This window comes from Urocitellus parryii, chromosome 6 (genome assembly GCF_045843805.1).
Source record: "Urocitellus parryii isolate mUroPar1 chromosome 6, mUroPar1.hap1, whole genome shotgun sequence".
Taxonomy (NCBI): Eukaryota; Metazoa; Chordata; class Mammalia; order Rodentia; family Sciuridae; genus Urocitellus; species Urocitellus parryii.
In genome coordinates this window covers 29,374,379-29,400,605 of record NC_135536.1, presented here as the reverse complement: position 1 = coordinate 29,400,605, position 26,227 = coordinate 29,374,379, and the positions used below count along the sequence as shown (strand labels likewise).

General features: G+C 49.5%; 1 protein-coding gene and 1 non-coding gene across 4 annotated transcripts in view; both read right to left on the bottom strand.

The window, feature by feature from the left end:
* The window catches only part of Dpf3 (double PHD fingers 3), a 249,742-nt gene that overhangs the window by 66,739 nt on the left and 156,776 nt on the right, over positions 1-26,227 (bottom strand). For all 3 annotated transcript variants that reach the window (XR_003301941.2, XR_003301942.2, XM_026401641.2), the window contains exons 6-7: positions 25,205-25,283; positions 5,158-5,295 (exon numbers count right to left, since the gene is read on the bottom strand). Coding sequence is in view for 1 of the 3 variants with exons in the window: in XM_026401641.2 (XP_026257426.1) it covers positions 5,158-5,295; positions 25,205-25,283 (217 nt within the window). In the remaining 2 variants the exon portion in view is untranslated. The remainder of the gene's footprint in view (positions 1-5,157; positions 5,296-25,204; positions 25,284-26,227) is intronic.
* Trnaa-ugc (transfer RNA alanine (anticodon UGC)) lies at positions 15,136-15,208 on the bottom strand. The gene has a single exon. It is a non-coding gene; the product is annotated as a tRNA-Ala (tRNA).

Sequence of the window (26,227 nt, the reverse complement as noted above, 5' to 3'; positions counted from 1 at the left end):
ATTTTCAGATTATCTAATCAGCAGACATTACCCTTAATCAATTTGGTTCTCCCCTTTCAGTTCTGCAGAATACGATGTGCCCTCCAAGGACTGGGCCTTTTTAAATTTTTTCTCTCTCTCTCTCTCTCTCTCTCTCTCTCTCTCTCTCTCTCTCTCACACACACACACACACACACACACACACAATAGGAAGCCTAACTTTGTACCAGGCATACCACCACTGCATATAAGACTGAATGAAACCTCCAGGGACCTAGGACAACCCCCAATTTCAATTCCATCCACCTGAAAAATAAGGTTGAGATCAATTTCATAGAACCCTATTTTCAAAAACACTTCCCTCTTAGGAGCTCCAAGTATGTTATTGAGAAGCCTGTTCTATTTATTTACACTATTAAATAAAAGAGATATGCCATTTAAGATTTAATAAGACTCTAAATGAATTTCTTTATAAATCATTTGTTCTTGCCTTCTAGTAATGGCTATGAGGTCTCTCCATTTCCTACAGTAAAGATTACACAATATGCAAGAAATATGACTCTAACTGTGACCCCCACCTACATTTCCATCCTTCCTCTACAATTTTGTATTCTCACCCCCCCACCCCCCCTTCTACAGAGGGCTCCCTCCTGGGATCCAGGAAACCTCCTCCTAAAAATTCCTCCTTGATCTCCAAGAGCTAATTTGAATGTCCCCTCCTCCGTGAAGCCTGTGCAAATCTTCCAACGCAGTGGTCCTTGAGTCTTACTGTGTACCACAGTGCACTGGAGCATAGCATGCTCATCCCCACTCTCGGAGTCTCTGTTCCAGAAGGTCTGATGGAGACTGAGAATCTGCATGTCCAGTGAGTTCCCTCAGGAGATGCTGTGGTTGCACTCAGCACCACTGCCCAGAGACAGAGAGAATGCACCCTTGAGCCCTTGGCCCTTTCACCCTTCTGTACACACCTCTCTCCACAGCCCTACTCGACAGTGTGAGCTCCTCCGGGAGGAAGCCAAGTCTTCTGCATATTGTACTTTCCAGGTCCAATATGTGATCAGTATTTAATACATGGTTAGCAAAACCATAGATGCATGGATGGCCCTGACTTTGTTTATACACTTGTTTCATCCAACTCTAAGATTTGGCAAAGGCCCAATCCTACCCCCAAAAAGTATCTTGAAAACATCATCTATAATAGATGATCCCTGTGCAAAGAAAGTAAAAAGAAATCCAAGAAGAGTTCTGACTCAGTGAGCCTGAGTGGTTGGGGTGTTGAATTCTAACCCTGTTTACTAGTCACACTTGGTGGGAGTCATGCAGAATGCTTCAGAGTGGCACCTCTCCGATTCTTGACCCCCACCCAAGCCCTCCCTCCTTTTATTGATGTATATGCACATCTACATGTGTATGTAACTGTACAGGTTACACATGGTAATTTCATTCATAGAAGGTAGATGAAGGAGAAATGGAGGGAGAGAGAAGAATCCAGCACAGGGAGGAAGGACAGCAGGCCAAGGGAGGGAGCTGACAGCAGAAGGACTATCCCAAAGGGGAGGGTCTGCACCCTGGGCTGCCTATGGCTGAGGCAGAGAAGCCAGAGCACCGAGGACAGGGGCCAAGTCTACAGGAAACACAGAAACTGAGACACTGGGACAGAAACAAAGGTGAGAGAGTGACAGTGTATCTGCTGGGAGGGGCAGGCGGGCGGGGGAGGGGCTGGCAACTGCTGAGCCAGCAGCTCAGGGCAGGGGGTGGGGGGGGCTGGGGGAGGAAGGTCAATGCTGGCTCCAGCTGGTCACTCTGCCCTTTCCGCAGCAACAGCAGCAGGAGCAGGGCCAAGCACTGAGCTCTGAAGACACAGCTGGAGAGGATGGAGCAAGGGACAACAGGGGGACCAAAGTCAAAAGGTCTCTCCTGCTGCAGGTGGTACAAACCAGCTGCCCATGGCCCTGCAGACTCAGGTCACCCTGCAGCTCTGCTAAACGGGGGAAGTCAGCATTTCCACTGCGATAGCGTTAGTGTTCAGACCTTCCAGAGGGGCGGGGTGGGGGGGAGCCCCAGATTAGCCTCCTGGATTAAGTGCTCCTGCCCCCTCCCCCACTCCCAAAGCCTTGCATGGGAGGATGGTGAGGCAGAGACCTCAGAAGGCTGCTGAGCTGTCACATTCAATTCACTACACAGTCCCAGTGGCATTTAGGGGCAGGATGAATGAGATCCCACCCCAAGCCCCAAACAGTGGGAGCAGCTAATGACTGGGTATTATGATGCTGGCAATTAGTACTCACAGGAAAATGGTGGGGGGCTGCTCACCAGGGGGACGCGGGAGGAGACAGAGCACACATTCAGAGAAGCAAGCAAATCAGTGTGGGGCACAGAACCCAGGGACAGCAGCCACCTTGGGGTTTGTCCAAAGAAATTGTCTTCTCCAGACCCTAAGAACCTTTCTGCAGCACCTTCCTGAAATTGGGGTTAATCACAGAGTTCTCAGAGAGGGTGCTCTGAGAAAATGCCCCCCCAAAAAAGATGTTTGTGAGGGTTCTGGAACCTTCTTCATGTGAGGAGGCCCCAGATCAGCCCAGGTATGGCTATTCTTTTGTATGAGGTTTAAAAATCTTTGGTCAGTCAACTGATCAATTGTGAAGAGTCAGGTTTCTCATCCGCAGGGTGAAAAACAACAAGCAGCAGAAAAGGTTGGAATGCATGTGGAAACCCACAGGCCCATGGAGAGAGAGGGACATTTCTCAGGGAGGCACCTCTAGGTAGAAAAAAAAGAAAGACAGACACCACTTCCTTACTAAGCAAGATCATGGGGCCTCACAAGGAGGACACCCACCAATGAAAGAGGATGAAGAGGTCCTAGGGGACCAGGTAAAATGTGCCTGGGAGAGCAGAGCCTCAGGAGGCAACAGCCAAGCTGGTGGGGACCACAGGAACAGTGGAGAGGAGGTGCCTCCTTCACCTAGGGTCTGCAGTATGCCCTCCTCTGCTGTGGCCAAGACTGTGCATGCGTGAGCACAGGAGCACACAGGGGCACACGCACAGGCGTGCCCACCACTACTGTAGTGAGGCTTCCAGAGAACCAGGGAAATCCAGACATAAACAAAACAGAAGCAGGCCAAACCCCATAACATGAGGACTGCACCTTCACACCAAAATGGCCAGCACAGAGGAGAGCGGAGGGGATAAGCCAGCCCTGGGAGAGCGAGAAATAACACCACGCTAATAAACACTCGAGAGAGAGAGCGGCAATCACTAACAACCACTTTCCAGATAGCACCCCAAATCAAAGCAGATTATTCTCAGCCTCTTGCGGGTAGGAGGTGACAGCTCCTGTGACCTCTTGATCACTTAGACCAGAGAAGGGAGGCCAAGCATCGGCTGCCTGGGTACAGGTCAAGGAATTTCCCTTTCCTAAAGACAAGAGTGACAGGGCCAAGGAGACCTCTCCCAGAGGGAAGACAAAGGCCCTGGGGTTGGAGCCGCTCCGGAGCGGGCAGGGAGAGGGCACAAAGCCATCAGAGACCTCCTGTCCTGCTCTTCAGGATCTGCACAGATGACAATGGGGGTGAGAAAACAAGGGCTGAACCCTGAAAGTAAGAATTAAAGAAGGTGTTATAGGCTGAATTACGTCCCCCACTCCAATTCTTATGCGGAAGCTTCACCTCTAGGACACCTCAGAATGTAAATATATATGGAGATGGGGTTGAGGAGGTAAAAAGGTGAGGTCAAAGGAGGTCAAAGGAGGCCGTGAGCCCTAATCCAATCTGACTGGTGACTCCAGAGCAGGTGTGCAGAGAGAGGGTAGCCAGAGAGGCGTCAGAGGTGACCAGTCCTGCCAAAACCTTGATCTTGCACCTCTAACCTCCAGAACTGTGAGAGAATAAGCTTCTGTTGTTGAAACACCCCCATCTGTGGTATTTTGTTAGGGTGGGCCCAGTGAACTAGGAAGTGGAGTGGAGTGAGAGGAAGCCACACATAAATCCAAAGTCTGGTCTTACCCACGGGTGTGTTAATTATTTCAAATACTCAGTAAAGGTGCCCAGCTGACATCAGTCCACTACTTACATTGACTGACTAAAACACATTAGCATCATCTTTAATCCTAGACTCTGAATATTCTTCAAGTTCTGATGCCTTTAATTGCATTCAACTATTCACTCGAACAGCACCTGCCACCAAATCTTATGAACAAAATTAAAAAACACATTGCACGTCCACAAATTCTCCCCACCAAGTGATCTCGGCTTCCCCCACCCATATCTTGAAGCAAGCTCTAGAGATTCCAGGACCCCGTCCCATTTCAAGGTGCTGCAGACCCAGAGGCCATAATGGATGTTACAGAGGGAAGTCAGGTGGGAGATGCTAAGTTCCCTTTTGATTCCCTAATTCGTAAACAGAAATTGAGGAAGAAAATGGAAACACAAAATCTTCAGGATCATGTTGGGCCTTCGGGGCTGATGATCCCAAACGGTAAGTCCACCCACATCCCATTGGCCATTTGAATGCTCCAAAGTAACACGGAGTTCCAACCATATCGCTAAGGCAGAAGAGTCCTGTACCCACTCTAATCTTGACTCCTTATGACAAAGCCACAGCAATAGATTAACAAATATCATGTCAGTTAAAAAGAAAATACAAAGACTGGGCTGGGGATGTGGCTCAAGTGGTTGGCCACTTGCCTCGCAGACTTGAGGTACTGGGTTCGATCCTCAGCACCACATAAGTGAAATAAAGTCATGCAGTCCATCTACAACTAAAAAATAAATATTTTTAAAAAAGAAAATATAAAGACTCTTAGGGGTCAAGCAGACAGTGGGGATATCTAACACCCCAAGGGCTATGCCCAGCCCAGTCTCAACAGCTGCGAGTGGTCATCTGCAGCTAAGCACGCGGAGAGTGGCATCTGCAGTGGCCCCGTAAAGGCCCTCCCCTTCTGCTGAATGGCCTTCCTTCCAGAGCTGGCTGTGCTGGCCCTGCCCAGGTCACTCAAGGCTGGAAGCTGAGCCACAGGGACAGTGGCTGGCTGGCTGAGCTGAAGGAGCCCACCCCCAACGACCACTGAGACCCACCAACTGTTGCCACCAGAAGATGCCAGCCAGCGGTGGAGGAAAGGAGCGTCCCCCATCCCTGCCCTCCCCACGCCTCCCTGCCCCAACCTCACGAGTGGGGACTCACGTCTGTGGTTCTCATTTCTGTGGTTAGGTGGGGACCGGGTCTCCTGATCTTGGGCTTCGTCCCCCTCCTCACTGGCCAGGTGGGTGTGAGCGTAGTGGTAGCTCAGTCCCGGTCGGTTCTTGTAGCGCTTGCCGCAGACTAGAGAGGAAGAGAGGAAGAGGGGGAAAGGGGACATCAGTGACATCAGCACCTCCGGCGGCCACTGCTCTCATTCCCCCAGGTGGCAAAGCCGCCGGCCATCCACCCCAGAGCCAGCCTTCCCTTTAGAAAGTGATCTCCGTTCCCAGCGTCACTCCCCAGCTCCTGACAGAACCCGTACCACTCCAACAAGGCAGTCACATGAAGAAAAACCATCCAAGGACAACAGAGAGATGGAGAGCTGTGTGAGCGCCCCACCACTCCCCAGCGGTGAGAGCCCGGGCAAGTCACTTAACCACTCTGTGCCTCGGCTGCTTCAGAGAGAGACAACATGGGGATAATAGCAGTACTTACCTCACGGGCTGCTGTGACGGGTAAACCCCTATGCAAAGCACTGAGCACACTGGGGGACACACAGTAAGTGCGACTGTTACCGAAACTTTGAATTCAGAGGGAACTGGTGCCTCTCCAGTCCAACATCCCAGGATACTCATCAGGCAAGTGAGGCCCAGGAACACCAAGTGACTTGCCTAGGAACACACAGCTGGCTGGGACAAAGCCACCAGAACCCAGGCCTCCTGGATTCCTCACTGTGCTCCTCCCACTGCCAGCAGTGGATTCCATGTGAATCTATTACACGCTGGGGACAATAGATTGGACGTATCACCTCCCTGTGAATTTTTTTATTTTTTTATTAATCCATGACACATGATAATAGAATGCACTTTGATACATCATCTATCACCCTGTGATTTGGGGGCAGAAAAATATGCTTCACTTCCACCATGAAAACCAGGAAGCTGAAGCATGTGGTGACCAAATCCTGTACCTCAATGCCCCAGGCATCCACTGATGAACACCCATGAAAGGTGTTCTGGGAAGCACTCTCTCTCTAATGGGACAGCAGGCGACAGGAAGATGGCTTCTCAGGGACAAGCAGAATAGAGGCGGTGTCACCGGGGCTGGCTCTCAGTGCCTGGGAAGCAGAAGTCTGGCTGAATGGCCCCAGACCAAACCACCACCTTCGGACTCCCCAACATTCAGCCCAATGTCCCAGCCTCTGGGGGATGGGACTGCCCTGCTCAGCCTGAGGGTTACAAGCTCTTAGGGCCTCTCTCTCCTACTGGTTCTGACATGGATGGTTTATACCAGTGAGCATAAAGGCTTCCCAAGGGACGGAGAGCACAACGGGTTCAAATCCAGTTTCAGTGGCCCACGTTCGGCAGCTGTGTGACCCTGACTGTACAGAGAAGGGCTGTTAGCCAGCCATCGGACCCAATACCCTCATGACATCTCTTAGGGTTCCTTTCCTTAGATTGTCTTGATGTTTTGTTTTGGTCAACAATCGTGGGCAAAAAGGAATAACATCATTTCTTCTTTCCCATATTTATATAAACCATTTTATGTTGGCTTGATTTCATTTTGAATAATCACCAGGACAACATTTTTTAAATAGCAAAATCAAGTATTTCCTAGGTTAATGAGATTGGATTTAATGTTTCACTGTTTAGAATGACATGTAGCTAATTTTCAGTCTTTATCAAATTTACATGGTTTCTCTGGTTCCTGTTTTAGAGTTTTAATGTGGAAGAATTTTATCAAAAGTCCTTTCAGCATCTACTAGTGTATGGCTCTCCTTTAGTTCATTGACACGGTGAATTATATTGATTTCCTAATATTTCCTATTATTGAATCATTCTTGCATTCCTAGAATACACTGCGTTCTGGTCAGAGTTGGTTATTCATTGATATACGGCTGCATTCAATTTGCTAATAATGCATCTGTACTCAGACTTGACATAGATCTATAATTTGGGGGCTGTTTTAGCAGCTTTCAATTTTATGGTTATGTCAACTTCCAAAATAAATCTAAGAGTTTTGCTGTGAAATTGGACAAGACACAAAAATCTCTCTATGCCTTTTCCTAGAAAATGAGGATAATGATACTTCCTTTGAAGGATGGTTAAAGGGATTATAAGCAGTACTTGCAAAGCATCTCACTCAGTACCCAGCATGTAATAGATGCTTAATAAATGGCAAGAGACGGGCAAGGGGCATCGGCTGTGTTTGTCACATCTTAGGCGCAAGACTCTCTGAAAGAGGATTTTTGGTTCATTCTATGGAGGCTGGCCATTGGTTGAATTCTCCTGATAAGGTTAAGATGAGAGTCTGAAATTCAAATTGGTGCCCTAGCAACTGTAAATTTAAGTTTTGCGCTCTCTCGCTCTCTCGTTCTCGCTCTCTCTCTCTCTCTCTCTCTCTCTCATAAATATTGCAAAACAAAGTAAAATGGCACCATGCATCTCAATTCCATGTGATTCAGGAAGCTGGGCCCAAAGAGGCCCCTGAGGTACACTCTGGGCCTGCTTGTGGCTTTCTCCATTTAACCTTTTAAATGATATGAGGTCAATAAGCAGTGAATTATCAGGTCATTGGATAGAAATCCATTTACACCCCAAGCACAATGTTGATGAGGACTCAGTATCTATTAAAAGTAGTCATATTATCAGTATTTACACCAGGCAGCCTCAGCTGCCTCTGCAGATCAACCCATTATAAGCCCCACAGCATTTCATTTGTCCCATTTATTATGTCAAATCATCACTGTTTTCCCTAATCACAGGATTTCAAGATCTTAACGGTCACTTGGTAACCATGTATCCAACTGTTTTGTTCCCACTAACCATCTAGAAGCCTGTTCTGGGACAGCTCTAGAGATGGGGAACTCACTGCCCATCCGAGCAGACATCTCTCCTTTGGACTCCTTGAGTTATGGTTATGTCTGCACCAGAGGCCTCCCTTAAGGACCGTTCTGTATCGATTTCATCTTGACATCAACAACTCCACCTCATCTGTTGCCATGCACCTACTACAAAATATATTTGTTGAGTGGCTGATGAATGGACGCAGAAACACCTTGCGGGAAAGCCCGGGGACAGGGGTGGAGGTAGGCTTGTAGAATCTGATCCATCTATCCACATTAATCTCATACTAATCGTTCTTAAAGCCTACAAAGCCAAACCCAAGCAAAAAGCTCCCCCGATCTCCTTCCCCAGCACTGTAAACAGCAATAATTTTTGGAGCAAATCCTTTGGCTAGAATGGAAATTCTCAAAGTGTGGTCCCCAGACTACCACCATCAATATCACCTGGGAACTTGTTACTGAAGCAAACTCTCAGGCTCCACCCCAAACCTACTGAATTAGAAACTCCAGATGTGGAATCCACTCATAAATAATATAAACAATGTGACAAACAGCCTGTATCACTTACCCTCACTGTTTATTAAGCATCTATTATATGCTGGGTACTAAGTGAGGGGCTTTACAAATACTATTTATAACTATAGTCTAACAAACCAGGTGACCCAGATGACTCTGATGTCTGCTGAAGTTTGAGAACTACTATGCTGGAAGGGTGAATCTACCTAGGTCTGTCTCCACTGTGTCCGCCTGTCCTCTTGCTGGGTGTTCGTGGCAGGTGGAGGCGCAGCTCTGAGACTTGTGATGGGTCAATGGAAGAATCCGACCCAGATGGCCCAGGCAGGTCCTGGAAGCCAGATGCCCTGATGAAGAGGCCTCTAGATGGAGCTTCATCTTTTGCCTCCTGCTGATGTAAAGTCATTCCTTCCTCACTAGACCTTCAATTCAACAAAATGTGTATCAAGCACCTGATAGGTACCCAGCCCTGTGACCGCAGAAGAACACACTTAAATGAGCCCCAGATTCTTCTCTCACAGTCTAGCAGAGCAGATGTGCCTGTAAATAACAGTGGGGGGGCACAGGGGGCGGACCTGAGCCAAGAGGGAAATACAGTGGGGAAGAAGGGGTCAGCACATGGCTTGAGATGAGGGAGGTAGCTTCCCACATGGAGAAACTGCTCCTGCACGGTGGTGCATGATACGAGAAAGACTTCACCAGCGGACAAAGGAAGTCAGGGTCCCCAGGCACCAGCACACAGCCAGGTGGCAGCCCAGGGGACAGGAGAATTTGAGAAAGCCAGAGCAAAGAGGCATTGGAGTGGGTGGGAGGTGGACTAAAAAAAGAGAAATCCCTGGGTAGGACTTTATCTAGACAATGGAGGAGTCAGAGAGGATTTTACCCAAGGACTAACTTAATCAGATTTACGTTAGTTAGTTAGTTAGTTAGTTAGTTAGAATACTGCTTAAATTTATAAGGCATGAATTTGAAGGTAGCAAGAGGCTGTTGGCTTCATCCATGGGCAAAACAATGAGGATGTAGGGATGGAGAAAAAGAATGGGGAGAGAGGTTAGAGAGAATCTGGTGGAAAGGGGTGTCTATAGGAAAATAAGAAGGAACCGAGAAAGACTAACCATGGACTTCCCAGGCGTTCACCCATCAGCCCGGCCTCTTCTGACCATGATCAACTCCTCCTCAGCCCTCCTGGCCTTTCTATTTCTTCAGCAGCTTTCCTCCCACCACAGATCCCGCATGCCAGGTCTTCCCTCTGCCTGGCATGTCGACCATCCGCAATTTGCCTGCGAACATCTAATCATCCTTCAGATCTTGGTTCAAATGTTCTTCCCCAGGACGTCTTTCCAATCAAAATCAGGACTCTGATTTTTTACCTTCCTCGGACTAATCAAGCATCAGTATGCGAGTCTCTCCCACCAGCGGCAGGCACGGCAGGTCCCTGGTGTGTGTGTGTGTGTGTACAAGATGTATCTCCAGGGACCTGCACAGGGCCTGACTTGTGACAGGCATCTGAGGTCAGCTAAGGGAAGCAAGGACGGTGCCATCTTCCTGACTTAGGTGACTGGCTAGAAGAATGTAGGGGGAAAATAAGGTTTAAAAAACGAAGAGAAGGAGTTCAGGGGCTGGGATTGTGGCTCAGAGGTAGAGCGGTCGCCTAGCATGGGTGAGGCACTGGGTTAGATCCTCAGCACCACATAAAAATAAAATAAAGACATTGTATCCACCTATAACTAAAAAATAAATATTAAAAAAAAGAGAAGGAGTTCAGTCTGGGGTTGGCTTTATTCTCCTGGAGTTTGGGAAAGAGATGTGGACTTGGGAATTGGCCTGGAAGTTATAGAGAGATGTGCCGAGAGAGATTGTGGAGAGAGAGGAGAGAGAGGTGTGGCATAGGAGAGAACGAAGAAAACGTCCGTATCTTAAGAGACCAGTGAAGAAAGAAAAAGGGATTTGAAAAAAAAAAAATGGTTAAGAAAGACTCACATGAGAGAAAGCAGCATAAGCCAAGGGAGTAGATTTCAAGATGGCCACCATGATGCCACCAGTCACAGCTCCTGCCAACGGCTACTGAGTCTTTACCACGTGCCAGGACACGTCCAAGTGCGCCTAGGAGACATACTCATGGCAGCCCCATCCCCACCTTAAGGATGAGCAGAGCTGGCAGTCACAGAGGCAGTAGGGCCAAGAGGGATGGGGAGGGGGGGAGACCACGGCCTGTGGCAGTTAGTAGGTGACCTTGGCAAGAAGAGGACCTGAGACCTCGTGGAGGTCAAGGCAATTCTGCAAAGGGCTAGAATTCCCCCAGAAATGAGGAAGCAGTGATGAGGCCAAGGGCTAGTCCCTCCAGCGTGGCCGGCTGTAGGAGGAGAGGGGGGGGGGGGCTGGAAGATGGAGGGACCCCAGAGGCAGGGCGAAGCCTGTGCTTTATCAGGGGATCTGCAAGCAGGTTCTCAGGTTGGAGGCCAGGCGGGGGCTGCGGGGAGGAAGGGCAGTTGGAAAGACAGGATTAGGAGGACTGGAGTTAATGGAGCGGATGCCAACCCCCATATGAACCTTCTAACCCCAAGACCTAGTCTTTCGAATGACTTCATCACAGGGGCAAGAGAGAGAGAGTCGAGACTTCCAAGATTTATTCTGGTTGAATTGCATCAGGATCAAACTGCTATGTTGTTGTTTTTTGGTTTTTGTTTTTTTAACTGCTATGTTTTGATGAAAAGAAATGCTTTGGCAATCTTGCTTTAACTGGCTTGGAAAAGCTAAAAAAGCCAGCACAGCTTCACCTCCTGTATTTATCCTATCTTCCTGTCACTCCAATCACTAGGGGCTGGCTTCTCGGGCACGTGGCCTGGGCTTTCAGACACCCTCCCAGGTCCTGACGAGCCTCACTCTGATACCACCTCGATCAGGGGTCCCCTCTGTTGCCTTTTTCTCTGCACCCCACAAATCCTGTAGCTGGTCCTAGAAATCTACTGGGACTAGGAGTAGAAATCTGGAACTAAGTTGCTCCAACTGAGAGCCTGAGACTATCCAGGTAAACCCAGGTCCCCAGCAGTTGGTGATGCAGTTCCCTTCTGAGATGACCTTGAAAGGCAGGCTGCAGGAGTTAGCCACTCAGTCATGATTCCAGTACCATCCACTGCTCTGGCCCTGCTTCTGGTCAGCCCTACCTACAGAGAGGCAGGGTCTGTAGCAGGCACGCAGCAGCAGGTTCCTTCTGGAACAGCTGGGTCCCATCCCTGCTCTGCTGCTAACTACCTGTGTGATCTTGTGTGAGTTGCTAAACCTCTCTGTGCCCAGGCGTTCTCTCTGCCCTGACAGGGACAGCACACCTACCTCACGGTGGCGGGAGTGACATGAGAGAATGCATTGAAAACAGGGCTCGTGGTGAGTCACAGCCACCATCAGCTGTCATCATCACCACTGCCATCAAAGGCCTCAGCAAAGAGAATAAACCCAAAAGGGAGGGAAAAAAATCTAGTCATTTCTCCTCTGAAGTCCGGGATAGAGAATAGCAAGGAAAAGAAGTGGGGGGGGGGGCGTTCTGAAAATAAAGTATTGGAAGCATCTGCTCTCCTTTCATCATGTCAGAAATATCTGTCATGTGGAATCAGACTGAGCCCCAAGACTGCTGAAGCATGCAGAGAGGGCCATGCCCCCATCTTCCCACTCCAGCCTCCTTCCCCGGGACCCGGCTCCTTGGCGTCACACACCCCTGAAGCCATCACCCCTGGGACCAGTCAGCCCTGCCTGTGCACAGCCTAAGGTCCTTCCTTTCACCTTGGCAAGTGAGCACCTGGATTTTGTGTTCCTGGCACGGTGTGCTTGGAGAACAACGGCTGTGACAGTAAGGGACGTCCAGCTTGCCTCCCTCTCTCTCTCTCCTTCCCCCTGGGGCGGATCCATCTGTCAAGCTGCAGAAATAGCATTTGCCCACATCCCCATCCAGAGCCGGATTCTCCACGCAGGACCTCCCGGCTGGAGTTACAAATGCCTTCGCTGTTGCCCCAGAATATTTACAGCATGTCCCCTGGCCCCCTTAACCCGGCTGCGCTCACTCCTTGTCTGGGGCAGGGGTGGGGAGGAAGAGGAGGAGGAGGAGGAGGAGGAGGAGGAGGAGGAGGAGGAGGAGGAGGGGGCCTCGGGCAGTTTGTGTGAACAAAGCAGCAGCAGACAGCAGAATCCTTCCTGCCGGGGAGAAGCAGCCTCCTTCCCCACTGATAACTTAATGACTCTGGCACATTTTCATCAGCCCAACTTGGAGCACGCAGTGGGTATCTGAGCCAGTGGTTTCCCAGAGACTGAAAGCAACAACTGAAAGCTATTAGGGAATGAGCGTCCAAGAGACAAAGCCTGGGCTTGGGGATCACCTGCCACATCTCATTCCCAGCTCTGCCCAGTGGCACTTTCATGCAACCCTGAGGGACAGCAAGCATCACCCCCTTCTCTCTGAAGCTCCACCCCCTCGATCGTCTGCGACATGGACCAGCAGCACCCATCATGGACTGGTGCCTCCGGGGCATCACACCTGCAGACAGTCAGGCAGCCAGACACCCCTACACAGAATCTCGCCACAGCTCATGAGGCACGGACCCCATTTTGCACATGAGGAGACGGAGCATGAGGGAGTTTGGAACCCAAGTCTGTCTGACTTTGAAGCTCCTGACAAAGAGAGGTTACTGGGTGGATGGTCTCTGCCTGCCACCTCCCCCACTCACACCTCTCAGTGCCTCCCTTGGGCCTGTCCACGCTGGAGCTCGATCGCTCTCTGCTTCTGGTGGGGCTTGGCCAGAAGGAGGCAGCAACAGGGAAATGGAGGTGAGGGACAGAAGAGGTGAGGTTCACGCCTGGCCCGCTCTGCCCTTCCCGGTTGGTGGACGCTGTTGGTGCAGGCGCCGCCCCTCCTCCCGGCTCTGGGAGTCATGTGCGGACGGGGAGGGCATCCTGCTCGCCCTTGGCCTACCTTTATCCTGCCTGCACCTCCGTAATCATTCTGTCATCAAGTTCTCTTCCATTCATCCCTCCTGAATGGAACCCTGCCTGGGTGCGGCAGAGCCCAACAGAATCACACGCCCCCAGGCTGGTTCACGGGGCTGTGGACATTCGGGGCTCCCCACGCCTTCCTGACACCCCTCCTTCTCTCTGCAGAGCTGTCTGGGGGAGGAGGAATGCCTGTGACCAGCTCCCCCGAGAGGAGAGCAGCTCCAAGCGAGAAAAGCTCCGCGTGACTCTCAGGCTCACGCTTACATGGGGACCAAACCCAAGAGAGACTTCAAAAGCCACCAGCTCAGACTTGTGTTCTCAAGGTGGGGTCCTGAATCCCTGGGACCATCTTAAACAGACTCGCTTTTCTCAAGATGGCTCCGCCGAGGTTAAAGTGATAAAAGTCATGGATTCCAGGATTGGCCCGGGTCCTCAGTGTTTAGGCCTGCTCCTTCCTGGGTGACAAGATGCTCCTCTCAGGCCAGCCCAGGGTCCCCACGCCAGGTGGACTTCCCCTCCCCTGCCTTCAGAGCCTGGACATCATCAGCCTAGGGGTGACCTTTGGGAGACTTGGGTCTGGTATTAACCCTTTCTGTTCCCATACCTTTCTAGGTTCTTTTGGATAGAAACGCAGGGACTGGGGGAGGTGTGGGGTGTGTCGTATCCTGATTTTTAACAGCCACATTCCTTAGGCCTCGAATTGACTCTTTTTGTCAGTAGTGAGCCCAGATTCAGGATCTGCCAGACTCCAGTGACCAGTGTTCTGCTCAATTTACAAATTTGCTCTTTGTGAATGAGACTCCCCCTTAATAATTCCCTGTAAGAATAATGGAGATGTGCAAAAAGCCCTTCCTTTCAAAATCTCATAGAACCTGCTTCTGTTTCTCCAGCAGAAAAATGCAGAAACCCCCCAAATCCAGGCATTAAATACATTGGCGGGATGTTTCCCACCCTGCTAAGAAGCAGGGTAACAGAATGTTGGTAAACTCTGGGGTCAGCTTCCTGCGCCAGCTAATTATGTCATCTTGGGCAAATGACTTAATCTCACCAAGCCTTAGTTTTTATTGTCTGTAAAGTGTAGGTAATAATCATGGGCACGTCATACAGGTGTGGTGAGACCTGAATGAATTCATCCCTGCAGAGTGCCTGGCACAAGGCACGAGTTCAGAAAACACGGGCGATTTTTGCTAATTCATTTCCCTTTATAGGACTCCTTCCCTGGACCCCAACAACCCCAACAGCGAGGGCCCAGGACACAATTGAGATTCAGCCAAAGTGTTCAATAAGTGCCCTTTTTTGATTTGGTATAAAGAAAATATTTATTGAGAACATTTATGGGGCATGGTGGTGCACTCTTATACTGCCAGTGACTCAGGAGGCTGAGGCAGGAGGATCACAAGTTCAAGGTCAGCCTCAGCAACTTCTTGAGAACATTTACGAATAAAGCAGTGAACTAATTGTTCTAACATGCTGTCCTCTTAGAAAGAGAAAGAGAAAGACTTAGAAACGCCCAAAAGTTCACATTATTGTCCTCACTTAGCAAAGAAACAAAGGCTCAAAGAGGTTGTGCCCAAGGTCATGACTAGGAAATGGCACAAAGATTCAAACCTGGAGCTCCTGATTTTTTTTTTTTTTTTTTTTTTTTTTGGTGGTACTGGGGATTGAACCCAGGGCCTTGTGCATGCAAGGCAAGCCCTCTACCAACTGAGCTATATCCCCAGCCCCAGAACCAAGTACTTCTGACCACCATCCCTCCAAAGGCAGCATCTTTGACTTTGTCCTCTACTGTGCCCTACATTTGCATGTCTTTAATTAGTGGAAAGAGTAAAATATAATTCTTTTCTATCATACAAGAAAAATGTTTGAATAACAAATGTCATTGCCAACATTCTGAGGAAGCTAAACAAAGGAAAATAAAAACTCAGACTCAGTCACCATAAGGTATGGTAGCCCCCACAGGCTTGGGGACCTTCCTGGCGTCCCCTCCCTCAAGATCTTGATACACCTCCGGGGCCTAGGTGAATATCTGACACAAATGCTGCTGCGGATGACCTGGATGACCTTGGAGGCAGAGCAGACTTGATCAGTGAGTCCCAGGTCATCTGGGGGATTCATGGGCCCTTACCTGAGGCAGTCCCCTTCCACCTATGACAGGGCGAGATCTTTGGTTCCTTTAAGGAAGCAAATGCCCGTTAGCATCTGTCAGACTTTCCTGCCTGGGTGTCCTGTCATTTCCACATGTCAAAACCTCACTGCTTCCCTAAAACCACCTCCCCCTTCAGAATGTGCCAGGTAAGCCTCTCTGCCCCTCTCAACTACAGGAGCCCAGATGCCAAGAGTCACCGTGGCCACCCCGTCTCCTGTCTCCTGCACCCGACCCTCCTCTCTGTCACCCGCCAGGTTCACAAGACTTTGTTATTGGCCTTGTCTGTTTTATTCCTGCCGTCACCAAGCTCCAGGCCTCCCGTCTTCTCCTGGCTGGCTGCAGAAAGCTCCTCTCCTTCATCAGGCTTCACACTCTTCCCTGACACCTAGTCGTACAGATTGACCTTTCTAGACAAGTCTGTGGGACCGCCACAGCACTGACCACCGTCCCCCTCGGAACACCTCAACTGGCGTCCCCACAAACCTTGTGTCACAAACACGCGACTCTGGCCAAGGGGGTCTCTGTCTTAAGCCCCGGCACGGACTCCGCATCCCCCTCTCCAGACATTCATTGACAATCTGGGATTGCTGCTGTGCTGGGGCCGGGGTGCCAGTGGCCTGTGACAAGGTCCTGCCCTCAGAAGGCTCACTGTCCAGTTTGAGAAGACAGGCAAGTGGTCAAACTGTTATCAACAGAGAGGCGCTAGGCAACTCAGTGAGACCCTGTCTCCAAAGGGTGAGAGGGAGCCTGGAGGGAGACACACAGGTACCCGCGGAGTCCAGAAAGGGATGAGTGGTGGTGTTTGTCAAGGGTTGGGAGAGAGACCGACAAATAGAACCAAATCCTGGCTTTACTACCTATTCATTCACTGTGTGGTCTGGGGAAAGCTAACTAACCCCTTCCCTCTCCATTCTCCTTATTTGTAAGGTGGAGATGACCACAGCATTTGTCTCATGGCACTTCCATGAGGGCCACCATTTGACCCAGTTATCCCACTCCCCGGTTTATAACCAAAGGACTTAAAATCAGCATACTGTAGTGACGCAGCCACATCAATATTTTCAGTATTAGCACTTTTTAAAGAAGTGGAGTAGACATCTGGTTGTTGCTGTTTACATTCCTTTGTTGAGCCTACGTCTTCATAAGCCTACACCTTCATTTTAGCAGGTAAATGGTGAACACTTCTGCTTCACGGTCAAGACAGGCTGTGGATATGGGCAACTTGTCTGTTTTCTTTTTCCATGACTATATCTACTGCCTCGTCTTGATTTATAAGCAAAACCTGGAAAACCTACAAAATAAATGTTTCGCGGTTTATCTAGAAATAATACAGAAAATATTGCTGTTATTTTTGGTGAAGAAAATCAATTTTGTATAGTTTATTTCAATCTAAATAAAATGTGAATTTTGTTTAAAGTTCAGGTACATTATTTTTTGGGTCCAAAACATTCTTATGGTAAATTATTTTAAACTATATTTGATAACCAGCTTCATGATTTTCATAATTTCAAAATGAAGGGGCTGGGGTTGTGGCTCAGTGGCAGAGCGCTTTCCTCGCACATTTGAAGCACTGGGTTCAATCCTCAGTACCACATAAAAATAAATAAATAAACACAGAAAAAAAAAAGTGGAGTAGGGCTCAACTCACAATAGCTAAGCTATGGAACCAACCTAGGTGCCCTTCAATAGATGAATGGATAAAGAAAATGTGGTATATATGCACAGTGGAGTATTACTCAGCCATAAAGAAGAATGAAACTAGGGCATTTGCCAGTAAATGGATGGAACTGGAGACTATCATTCTAAGTGAAATAAGCCAATCCCCAAAAACCATAGGCTAAATGTTCTCTCTGATATGTGGATGCTAACACATAATAATGAGGGTGGGGGAAGAATAGAAGCCCATTGGATTGGACAAAGGGGAATGAAGGGAAAGGAGTGGAGATGGGAATAGAAAGGACAGTAGAATGAATCAGGTAAGTTTCCTATGTTCCTTATGGATACACAACTAGTAAAACTCCACATTATGTACAACCACAAGCATGGGATCCTCATTAGAATAAATTATACTCCATGTATGTATAATATATCACAATACACTCTATGGTCATGTCTATCTAGAAAGAACATTTTTTAAAAAGTGCTCATACAGATGAAGTCCATCAACCACTGCACTCCCGTCACATCACCTGACAAACTTCAGCCATTACTACTCTTCCCCCACCCCATGCACACCCCTCCATTCGTGAAGACTGCAATCAGTTCAATCTGTGCTCACTGAGGGTCGCCCCTGGTCTCTGGAGAAGCATCATCTGACAGGCCAGCCTCCCAAGTCCACTCCTGCCTGTTCCTTACAGAGCTCACTGCCTACTCAATTAAATACCACCCAGTAGAGTGTCACCTCCTGGGTGACAGCAGCCTGGTCTTTCCAAGTACACTGGGGAAAGAGGAAACCAGGAAGCATCAAGGTGGGAGAAGCGTTCCTCAGGCAGGTAGACTGCAGACGTTTTATATACATGATCACAGTTAGCCTTCCCTCCCGAGCGCCGTCCCAACTGCACGCCCCAGGAAACAGAGACTCAAGGTGCAAAATGACCTCAAGTCCCAGATAACAAGCAGCAGAGCCACAATCTGACCTTAGCCAGATCAGAGCACGTTCTTCTTCCTCAGCTCCCTCTCACCTGCCAGGACCTACACCCCTCACCAGACTTGTGCCAGGCCCACGGACCTCTCAATTCTGTTTCTTGAAAATAGCAGGACCTTGTGCAAAGATACACCTACAATATTGTTGTTAATAGTGAACAGAGTTTTTAATAGTAACAAATTTTAAACTGGCTAAACATGTACCAAGTAATAGACTGATTGCAAATCTGGGTCACAGCCATAAACTGTGGCATGGCCCCGTGATGAAATGCTATATAGCCCTAAAAAGGATGTTGTAAAAACGTATTTATTGCTGGGCGAGGTGGTGCACACCTGTAATCCCAGTGACTCAGGAGGGTGAAGCAAGTGGATCATGAGTTCAAGGTCAGCCTGGGCAACCTAAATCTAGCAAGACCCCATCTCAAAAAAAAAAAAAAAAAAAGAATGTATCTATTGACATGGAAAGATATTCCTCATGTATTTTTGGGAAGGGATGAATCCTAGAAACAACAAGCACAAGGTAAGTTATCTTTGAGGAGTAAGAATATGGGTAATTTTTATTTTTCCTTCTTTGTATTTCTATACAACATTATCTTTTTTAGACTTTTTACACACATTTAAAAAGCACTTTTTCGGGCTGGGGCTATAGCTCAGTGTTAGAACACTTGCCTTGCACTTGTGAGGCACTGGGTTCGATCCTCAGCACCACATGAGTGTGTGTGTGTGTGTGTGTGTGTGTGTGTGTGTGTGTGTGTATATATATATATATGACATTGTGTCCATCCACAACTTTAAAAATACAAATAAATAAATAGCACTTTTTCTACAGGAACAAATATTATTTCCATAGGGGAAAAAAAGTCATTTTAAAAAATAAAAAGAACCTCTGCCAAAGTTAACACCTACCCCATTATGGGTCATCTGTGTCTTTTTGGGGAGCAGGGGGGTGGATAACAGGAATTGAATTCAGGGGCACGGGACCACTGAGCCACATCCCCAGCCCTATTTTGTATTTTATTTAGAGACAGGGTCTCACTGAGTTGCTTAGCACCTCACTTTTGTTGAGGCTGGCTTTGAAGTCATGATCCTCCTGCCTCAGCCTCCCAAGCCACTGGGATTACAGGCTTGTGCCACCACGCCCAGCAGGTCGTCCATACCTCAATAGGAATTATGGGTCACAAAGTTCCCAATAAGTAATATTTAGTGAGAGCAAGGATTCAACTGGGTGAGAAAATGATTCCAGAGAGCGTGGGTCACAGTCCAGGCTGTGTTTGGTGGTAGGTCTGGAGAGGAAGAGGCAAGACGGAGCTATAGAGGGGTGGGGCAGTGGGCCTTTAAACACTTAAACGGTTCTGCTTGGCCAGAACCAAGGCACTCATCCTCCGGGGATCAATCCCATGCCACAGGCCCTGCTCCACAAATCAAGTTTCTGGGGCACTGAGCCTTCCCCACACCCCCCACCCCAGCACATCCAAGGACCTGCAGGATAATAGCAGAGGGGGACTGAGTGATGAGCCTGGCCTCCCTGCAGCAACAAGGGCAGCGAGCCTGAAGGCCACAGTACTGGCTTTTCGTCTGCAGTTCGAAGCTCAAAGCACAAGAGCCTTAGAGAACGTGGGCCTTAATGCCCTCCAAAAAAAAAATTGTTTTTTCCCCTCAGGCCACAATAGTCCTCTGATTGCCTTTGCTGCACTCAGGTATAGGTGCAACCAGGGCGGTTTGAAGGAGGTTGAGGTCAAGCAGATTTCCTGGGACTGCAGTGGGTGGGGGCTGTGTCTGCCCCGTGACTGATCCACTCGTCCCCAGGCTCCTCTGGGCCCCTGACACAGTTTCTGTGATGTCTCAAGATCTGCTTCTGCTTCCTGTCCTTGAGACATCATGTCTCCTGAGTTAAAAGGCTCATTGTTAAGCTGCTGCCTGGGAGGGAAGGAGCCCAAAGGGCAGAGGAGAGGTGCCGAACAGGGAGGCCCAGAGCTCAAGATATGGGCCATCTCCGCAAGAGCAAATGCACAAGCAGGTGCCACCGCCCGTGAGTGCAGAACTAGGGCTAGACCCTGCATTAGCTGGACACCCTTCTCCTCCAGTACACCACCAGGAGGCCAGATTCCAGGGCAGGAAGGGACACCAGACCCTGCTCTGACACTCCCCCCACTGGACAGAGTTAAGCCCTCGATGCTGGGTTTCTAGACGAGCATGATGCCTGGTCCCATCTAGGATCACAGGCCACACAACTGAAATACACGTGTAAGGGGCGAGGGTGGTGGAGACAAGGATGTCACTGAAACAGGTGGGGCTCAGACAACCCCCCCCCCCCGCCGATGTGTGAACCCTGGACAGGACTCACAGGTGAGTCAGGCTCCTAGGACACCCTCCATCACTTCTGTCTGTCTGTGGTCACTGATCCACCCCAGTGCCCTAGTTTGGGGAGTGGAGGGAGTGATTTTAACAGATTTAAATTTAAAAGGTTCAAAAATCGTATAATCTTTTGCACTCCACTTCAATTATAATTACTACCTGACTCCGGCTTGTCAACCTGACACCGAGAAGTCATCTGTCAATAGTGGACAGGACTTCACTTCATAAATTAGGTACATGTGCTCATTAATTAACTTTTAAAACACTTTTTTTTTTTCCCCCTTCAACTCTCAGAGCACATTGAACCAGCAGTTTGTTCAGGAGATGTTCTGGGGTATGTCAGTTCTGGAGCTGAAGAAAGAGTTGCTCGTATCCCAGTGTTGGCATTAACCATCTGTGTGACCTTAGACAAGTCCCTTCACCTCTCTGAATCCTCCGTTTCTTCACATAAAGTGAGATCGTCTGTCCTTGTAGGTTAGGCAGAGTACAATACATGCTGTGAGCACCAATTAACAGGAAGTATTATTACAGTTAAAAAATAAAATAAAAAACTAGGGGAGGGCTGCATAAAGCTTCACCAGTCACTTCCAGTCTGCCCAGTGAAAGTGCAGGTCTTGCTCTGCGCCTCCTTGAATGGCTAAGTCTCAGAGACAGAACTTTTTCCATGAACATCACCCCATCTACCCCATCATCACCATCTTTTCTATCATGTTCCTTGAACAAACAAAACAGAAAAGTGGGTCTCTCACCAGGAGTCTATGCTAACAGAACAATTCCTCGTCCTGGGAGGAGCCAGGAAGAGGAGAGGCAAACTCTTGAAATGACTTCAGGAGCCCAAACCCAAGGATTCCCTTCACATGTCTGTCTCCAGTTATCATCCCACCTGTAAAATGGGCTAATGAGACGATGAGGAAGTGCACTGACATCACGTGCTAGATTGCTGAGTTTTATCCTGGACGGCTGAGTTTTATCACTGCTGAAAGAACTCGGGAGGAAAGAGTCTAAGAGGCCAACTGAACCACCGGATACCAGCCAGTGGCCATCTGCCTGGAGAATCTTGGAGCATCAAGAACTTCAGACAAAAAGTAGAGGCTGAGCATCCACAGGCCAAGAGCCTTGGAGTTTGAATGAAGGGGACCAGTCAGCCTCCAACACCAAGAGACATAAGACTGCCCCCTAAGAAACCCTCAGAAAATGCAGGCTGTGGGACTGCCTCTGTGATTCTGGCACCAGGCCCGGGAATCTGCATTTTGATAAGCAGCTAGGTCATTTCTGGGCAGGTGGTCCAGGTCCACACCTCTGATGGTCACCAACAGCCTTCCCCAGCAAGTCCTATTCCATTGCTTTGTTTGTGGGCAACGAACATGTACGTCTCCTTCAGCAAGAGACCAAAAGAGAAGAAACAGAACTTCAATCCTCAAGCTTGGAAACTTGCAAGATAATTAATAGAGATGGGTTACTTGCTGGAAAAATGAAGTATTCATACACACACCATAGACTGGGTTGAAAAAAATAAATTACATTCAGGTGATTTAATATTTCTGAGATGGAATAAATTCAATGGCTAAGTGAAAGGCAAGAAGCAAACTATCTATCACCTGAAGTTAGCAGCTAAGATAATATTTCAACCACCCATTGTGAAAGGGACGCTTAGACCGACACCACAACAGGATGGCTGGACCCAGGAAGGGTTAAATACAATTGCATCTGGAAAAAAATGGCTTATTACCACTCCACAGAAACCCAGAGAGAGGGGTTGGGGTCCAAGGTGACCTAATATTTTCATAAATAACTCGAAAGATGGAGTGGGAATTATGCAAATCAAGCCACAGATGATACAAAAATGGCAGGGACTGCAAATCTGTGAAGAATGAAATTTAACTAGTGGGCAACGTCTTTAAATTTGCCTTGATTGAATCTTGTATATTGAAGTCACACATTATTGTATATCTGTTTATGGAGACTCAATGGGGCCAAACGTAGAGTGATTTATGGAAGGAGAGATAATCCAATGCATAAGTAGAAAAGGACACACACCTGGAGAGACCCTGGCACCGGCCAGGATGGTGGCACTGATGGGGGAGTGGCTGAGATGGTGTACCAGGCAACCAGAATGTTCTCTGCTGATGTGAGTTGTGCTAGGAGCTGGTGTGTAAAACCAACAAGGAAATGTGTCTGTGGCTGTTGGAACCACTGGCTCTGGATGCTACTTCCAGTGAGGATGCGGTGCTTAAATGCAGACCCGGATTGGAATTCAGAGTAGGACCGCACAGAGATGGTGGGGTGGAACCCTGGGTCGGCCAAGACTACAAGGATGTTAGGAAATGCTGACTGTGCCTAGGTGTCGGGCAAAGGTGCACAAAAGACAAAAGAGGCCTGCAGGAGAGAACATTTTCCACTCCTATGAGGAAGAAACGATCATTCAAAGCACAGCGGGAATCAAGAAAAAAAAAAAAAAAAAGGGCAGCTTATGGTAACTCCATCCCTGGGGATGTTCTAGAAAGGCGACCAGACACCTCTCTACTTAGGATGCATTAGAGATTATTAAAAGCATTCCTTGCCCAGTTCAGGGGTGGGGGGTGGGCCTCCTGACCTCTCCAAAGGTCATTTCTATCCCAAAGGATCACATGTCTGAAGGGCACTGGATAAAAATAAAGTCTATTAATCACGGAGCTGCCACACAATGTCCTAGGAGAGCCAGAAGAGAGAAGGGCAATCTACAGTGGACCTCACTCCACCGAGGAAGGAAGAGGGAGGCTGTGCACATCTGGGAAGAGCCAAGGAAACAGCCACTGAGATTTCCAGAAAGGCAACAGCAGCCTGTACTTAGGTCCCCCAAGCACTGCAGGGTCGGCAGGAAGGAGAGACCCTGTGGACAGGGAACCGGAACACAACAAATGGCACTAAGAGCCCCTAAACAAAGACAGGCACTTTGGAGGAGAGGGTTCGACGCTAGTGCTTTGTGCAGAGAGAGCAGGCTTGGTGGAGATCATCTACAAGGGGGGTAAATGTCAAAGAAAGGGGACTGGGAAGTGAGTGGAACATGAGAAAGGGTGTGCAAGGTGTGGCCGGGAATATACAGGAATATTATTGGCTGGGCTTCCATCAACTACTAGAGAGTGAAAAGCTAACCCCAGGATCTATGATAGCAGAAATCACCAAAATGAAAATAAAGCTTTTTAAAAGAAGACTAGAGTGGCAATGCCCCAGGTCCACAACAGCTGCTGGCAGCCTTGATGGATGGGCTGCGGCAGCCAGACACAGCTGGAAAGCCTGCTCCATGGGGGGGTCTGAGGACCCTTCCCAGCCCGAAGCCCAGAACCAGTCTCCCCAGGGCAACAAAACTGATCCCCATCCAGGAAGCAAGACCCAGGCCAAAGCAGGCACCCACTGGCATTGCCCAGAGGCATCGGGGCTGTGCCCTGCTTCCTCCTCATTCTGGACCGCAACTGCCCGAGGTGGGATGTTACCTGCAGGAGTCATCTCAGGAATTTCACTGCACGGTGTGTTCAACAGCCAAATGGGGGTCACAGAGTTTGAGTTCTTCTAGCAAAATGTTCTCCAAACAGCTGTCACCCCACCAGGCACGGAATGACTTTTGGAAAATCACAAGAGGCCAGTGAAGGAGGGAGGAAAAAGGCCCCACCTCCAGGGTCCTCCCTGGGCCCTCTTTCCCCTGGCTCACCCCCTGCCTTGGGGAAGATGGATGGGGCACCCAGGGAAGCCCCATGCCCAGTCCTGCCGCAGCTGCTTCCCTGAAGCCCCTTCTCCCCTAGGACAGGGGTCTGGGAAATCAGAGGAGAAGGCAGGAAGGAAGATCTGCAGGAGGGTGGATTTGAGGGCTGTCCTTGCCATGGAATGAACAGATGGCGGCTGATACAGGGAGAAGACAACAGGGCAGGATGCTAAACCCACTGTCCCCTGCTCTGGAAAGTGCGAAAGGACAAACGCTGCTGACCACAGTTGCTCCTCCAGCTGAAGGCCCCTGGAGAAACAGCACAGTGACCGGGGCTCCCCGCCACCCCTCTCTCCCAGCCCCACGTCTGCAGACCCTAACCCAGGACCAGGCAGTCGCTTGTCCAGGAGAGGTTTCTGAAGCAGCAAGAAAAGTCTGGAGATGGATGGAGGGGGGTTTATTAAAGTGAGTCATCGTCCCAGAGAGATTCTTCCCAGGTGGTCCTACCGAGGACAGGGACAGAGAAGGAAATTAAAGAGAAACAAATGAAAAGCCACAAGCACCTTTGGGGGTGGGGGGGTGCGTTATGCTATTGTTTGTGACTCTCTGAAATGGAGAAAGAAATAGAGGATGAATCTTAAAAGAGGTGGAGAGAGAGAGAGAGAGAGAGAGAGCGCCTGAGGAAGGCCACCAAGAAGGCACTGCCAGATGGAGAAGGACAGGAGACCTCCCGACGGGCTCCCCTGTGCAGACACCCTGGCTGCATCAGGAGGAGGGGACACTGGTGGAGGGGCAGGCGGGCAGGCAGGGTGCAGGCCCAGGAGCAGTGGCCTGGCAGCCACGGAAGCAGAGGGCAGGGTGGGGCTGGGGCAGGAGCCGAGACGCCCATACTTACTGTCACAGACGTAAGGCTTGTCGTGGTCTTCCTGAGAGGCAGCGTCGTGCCTCCTCCTGCCACCCGCAGAGCCGCGAGCCTGGGAAGACAGGGGGGTATGGGGATGCTCGTTATTATGATGGTCACAGGGCTCAAGAGCAGGCGCCCTGGGAGGCCCTGCGTGCCTCGCCTCCATCTCTCCCACACCTTCGTCGCAGCACCAACGCCAACCCGGTTTTACAGGGGAGGAAACTGAGCCCCAGAGAGGTCAGGGAACTTGCCCCGAATCCCGCGGCTACTTGCCTGGGTCATCTCCTTAAGCGACTCCAAGGAGGGAGCACTATCATCTACATTTAATGGATGAAGGGACTGAGGCAGCAGAGACGCTAAGTAACAAGCCCAAGGTCAAAAAGAACAGAGCCAGGACACAAACTCAGGACAGTCGGAGTGATAAGCCCACGGCGACCAAATTCCTACCTGGTACTGGGGCTTCCATCCCACTAGGGCCTCCTCCTAGGGCTTCAGTGACCCGGGAGGAAGATGCCAGCCCTGATCCCTGCGCTAATCATCTGACTCCCATCATACTGGGAGCAAATCCTGGTGGGAGAGGAAATGCAACTGCAGTTGTCACTCCACTGCCCACTCCCCAAGTATCCCAAGAGACAGCCAGGCCTACTGTCCAGGCCCAGGACACAAGCCCAGACACAGGGGAGCTTCTGTCCCCTTGATGCTTGACCTTGGTTGGGATGGTTTCGGGTCAGGCCTCGCTGTGTGGTCTGCCTCGGGCCTCCAGCCAGTGACTTAAACCTTGACCCTCACAGTCTCCTAATGTGGCCCTGCTGTGTGCATCTCCCAGGGAGGGACCGCATGAGAAGGGGGGGGATGACTCTACTTTCAGGAGAAAACCAGCCCAAGAGGTCGCTGGCAGCTCTGCCGTCCAGGACAGTAGTGGCTACAGGAATGTGGGAGGTTTATTTTTAAATCTCTGTAAGTCCCACACTGGTCACGTGGGTAGCACCCTACCTCCTCCAGGTCATTCTTTGG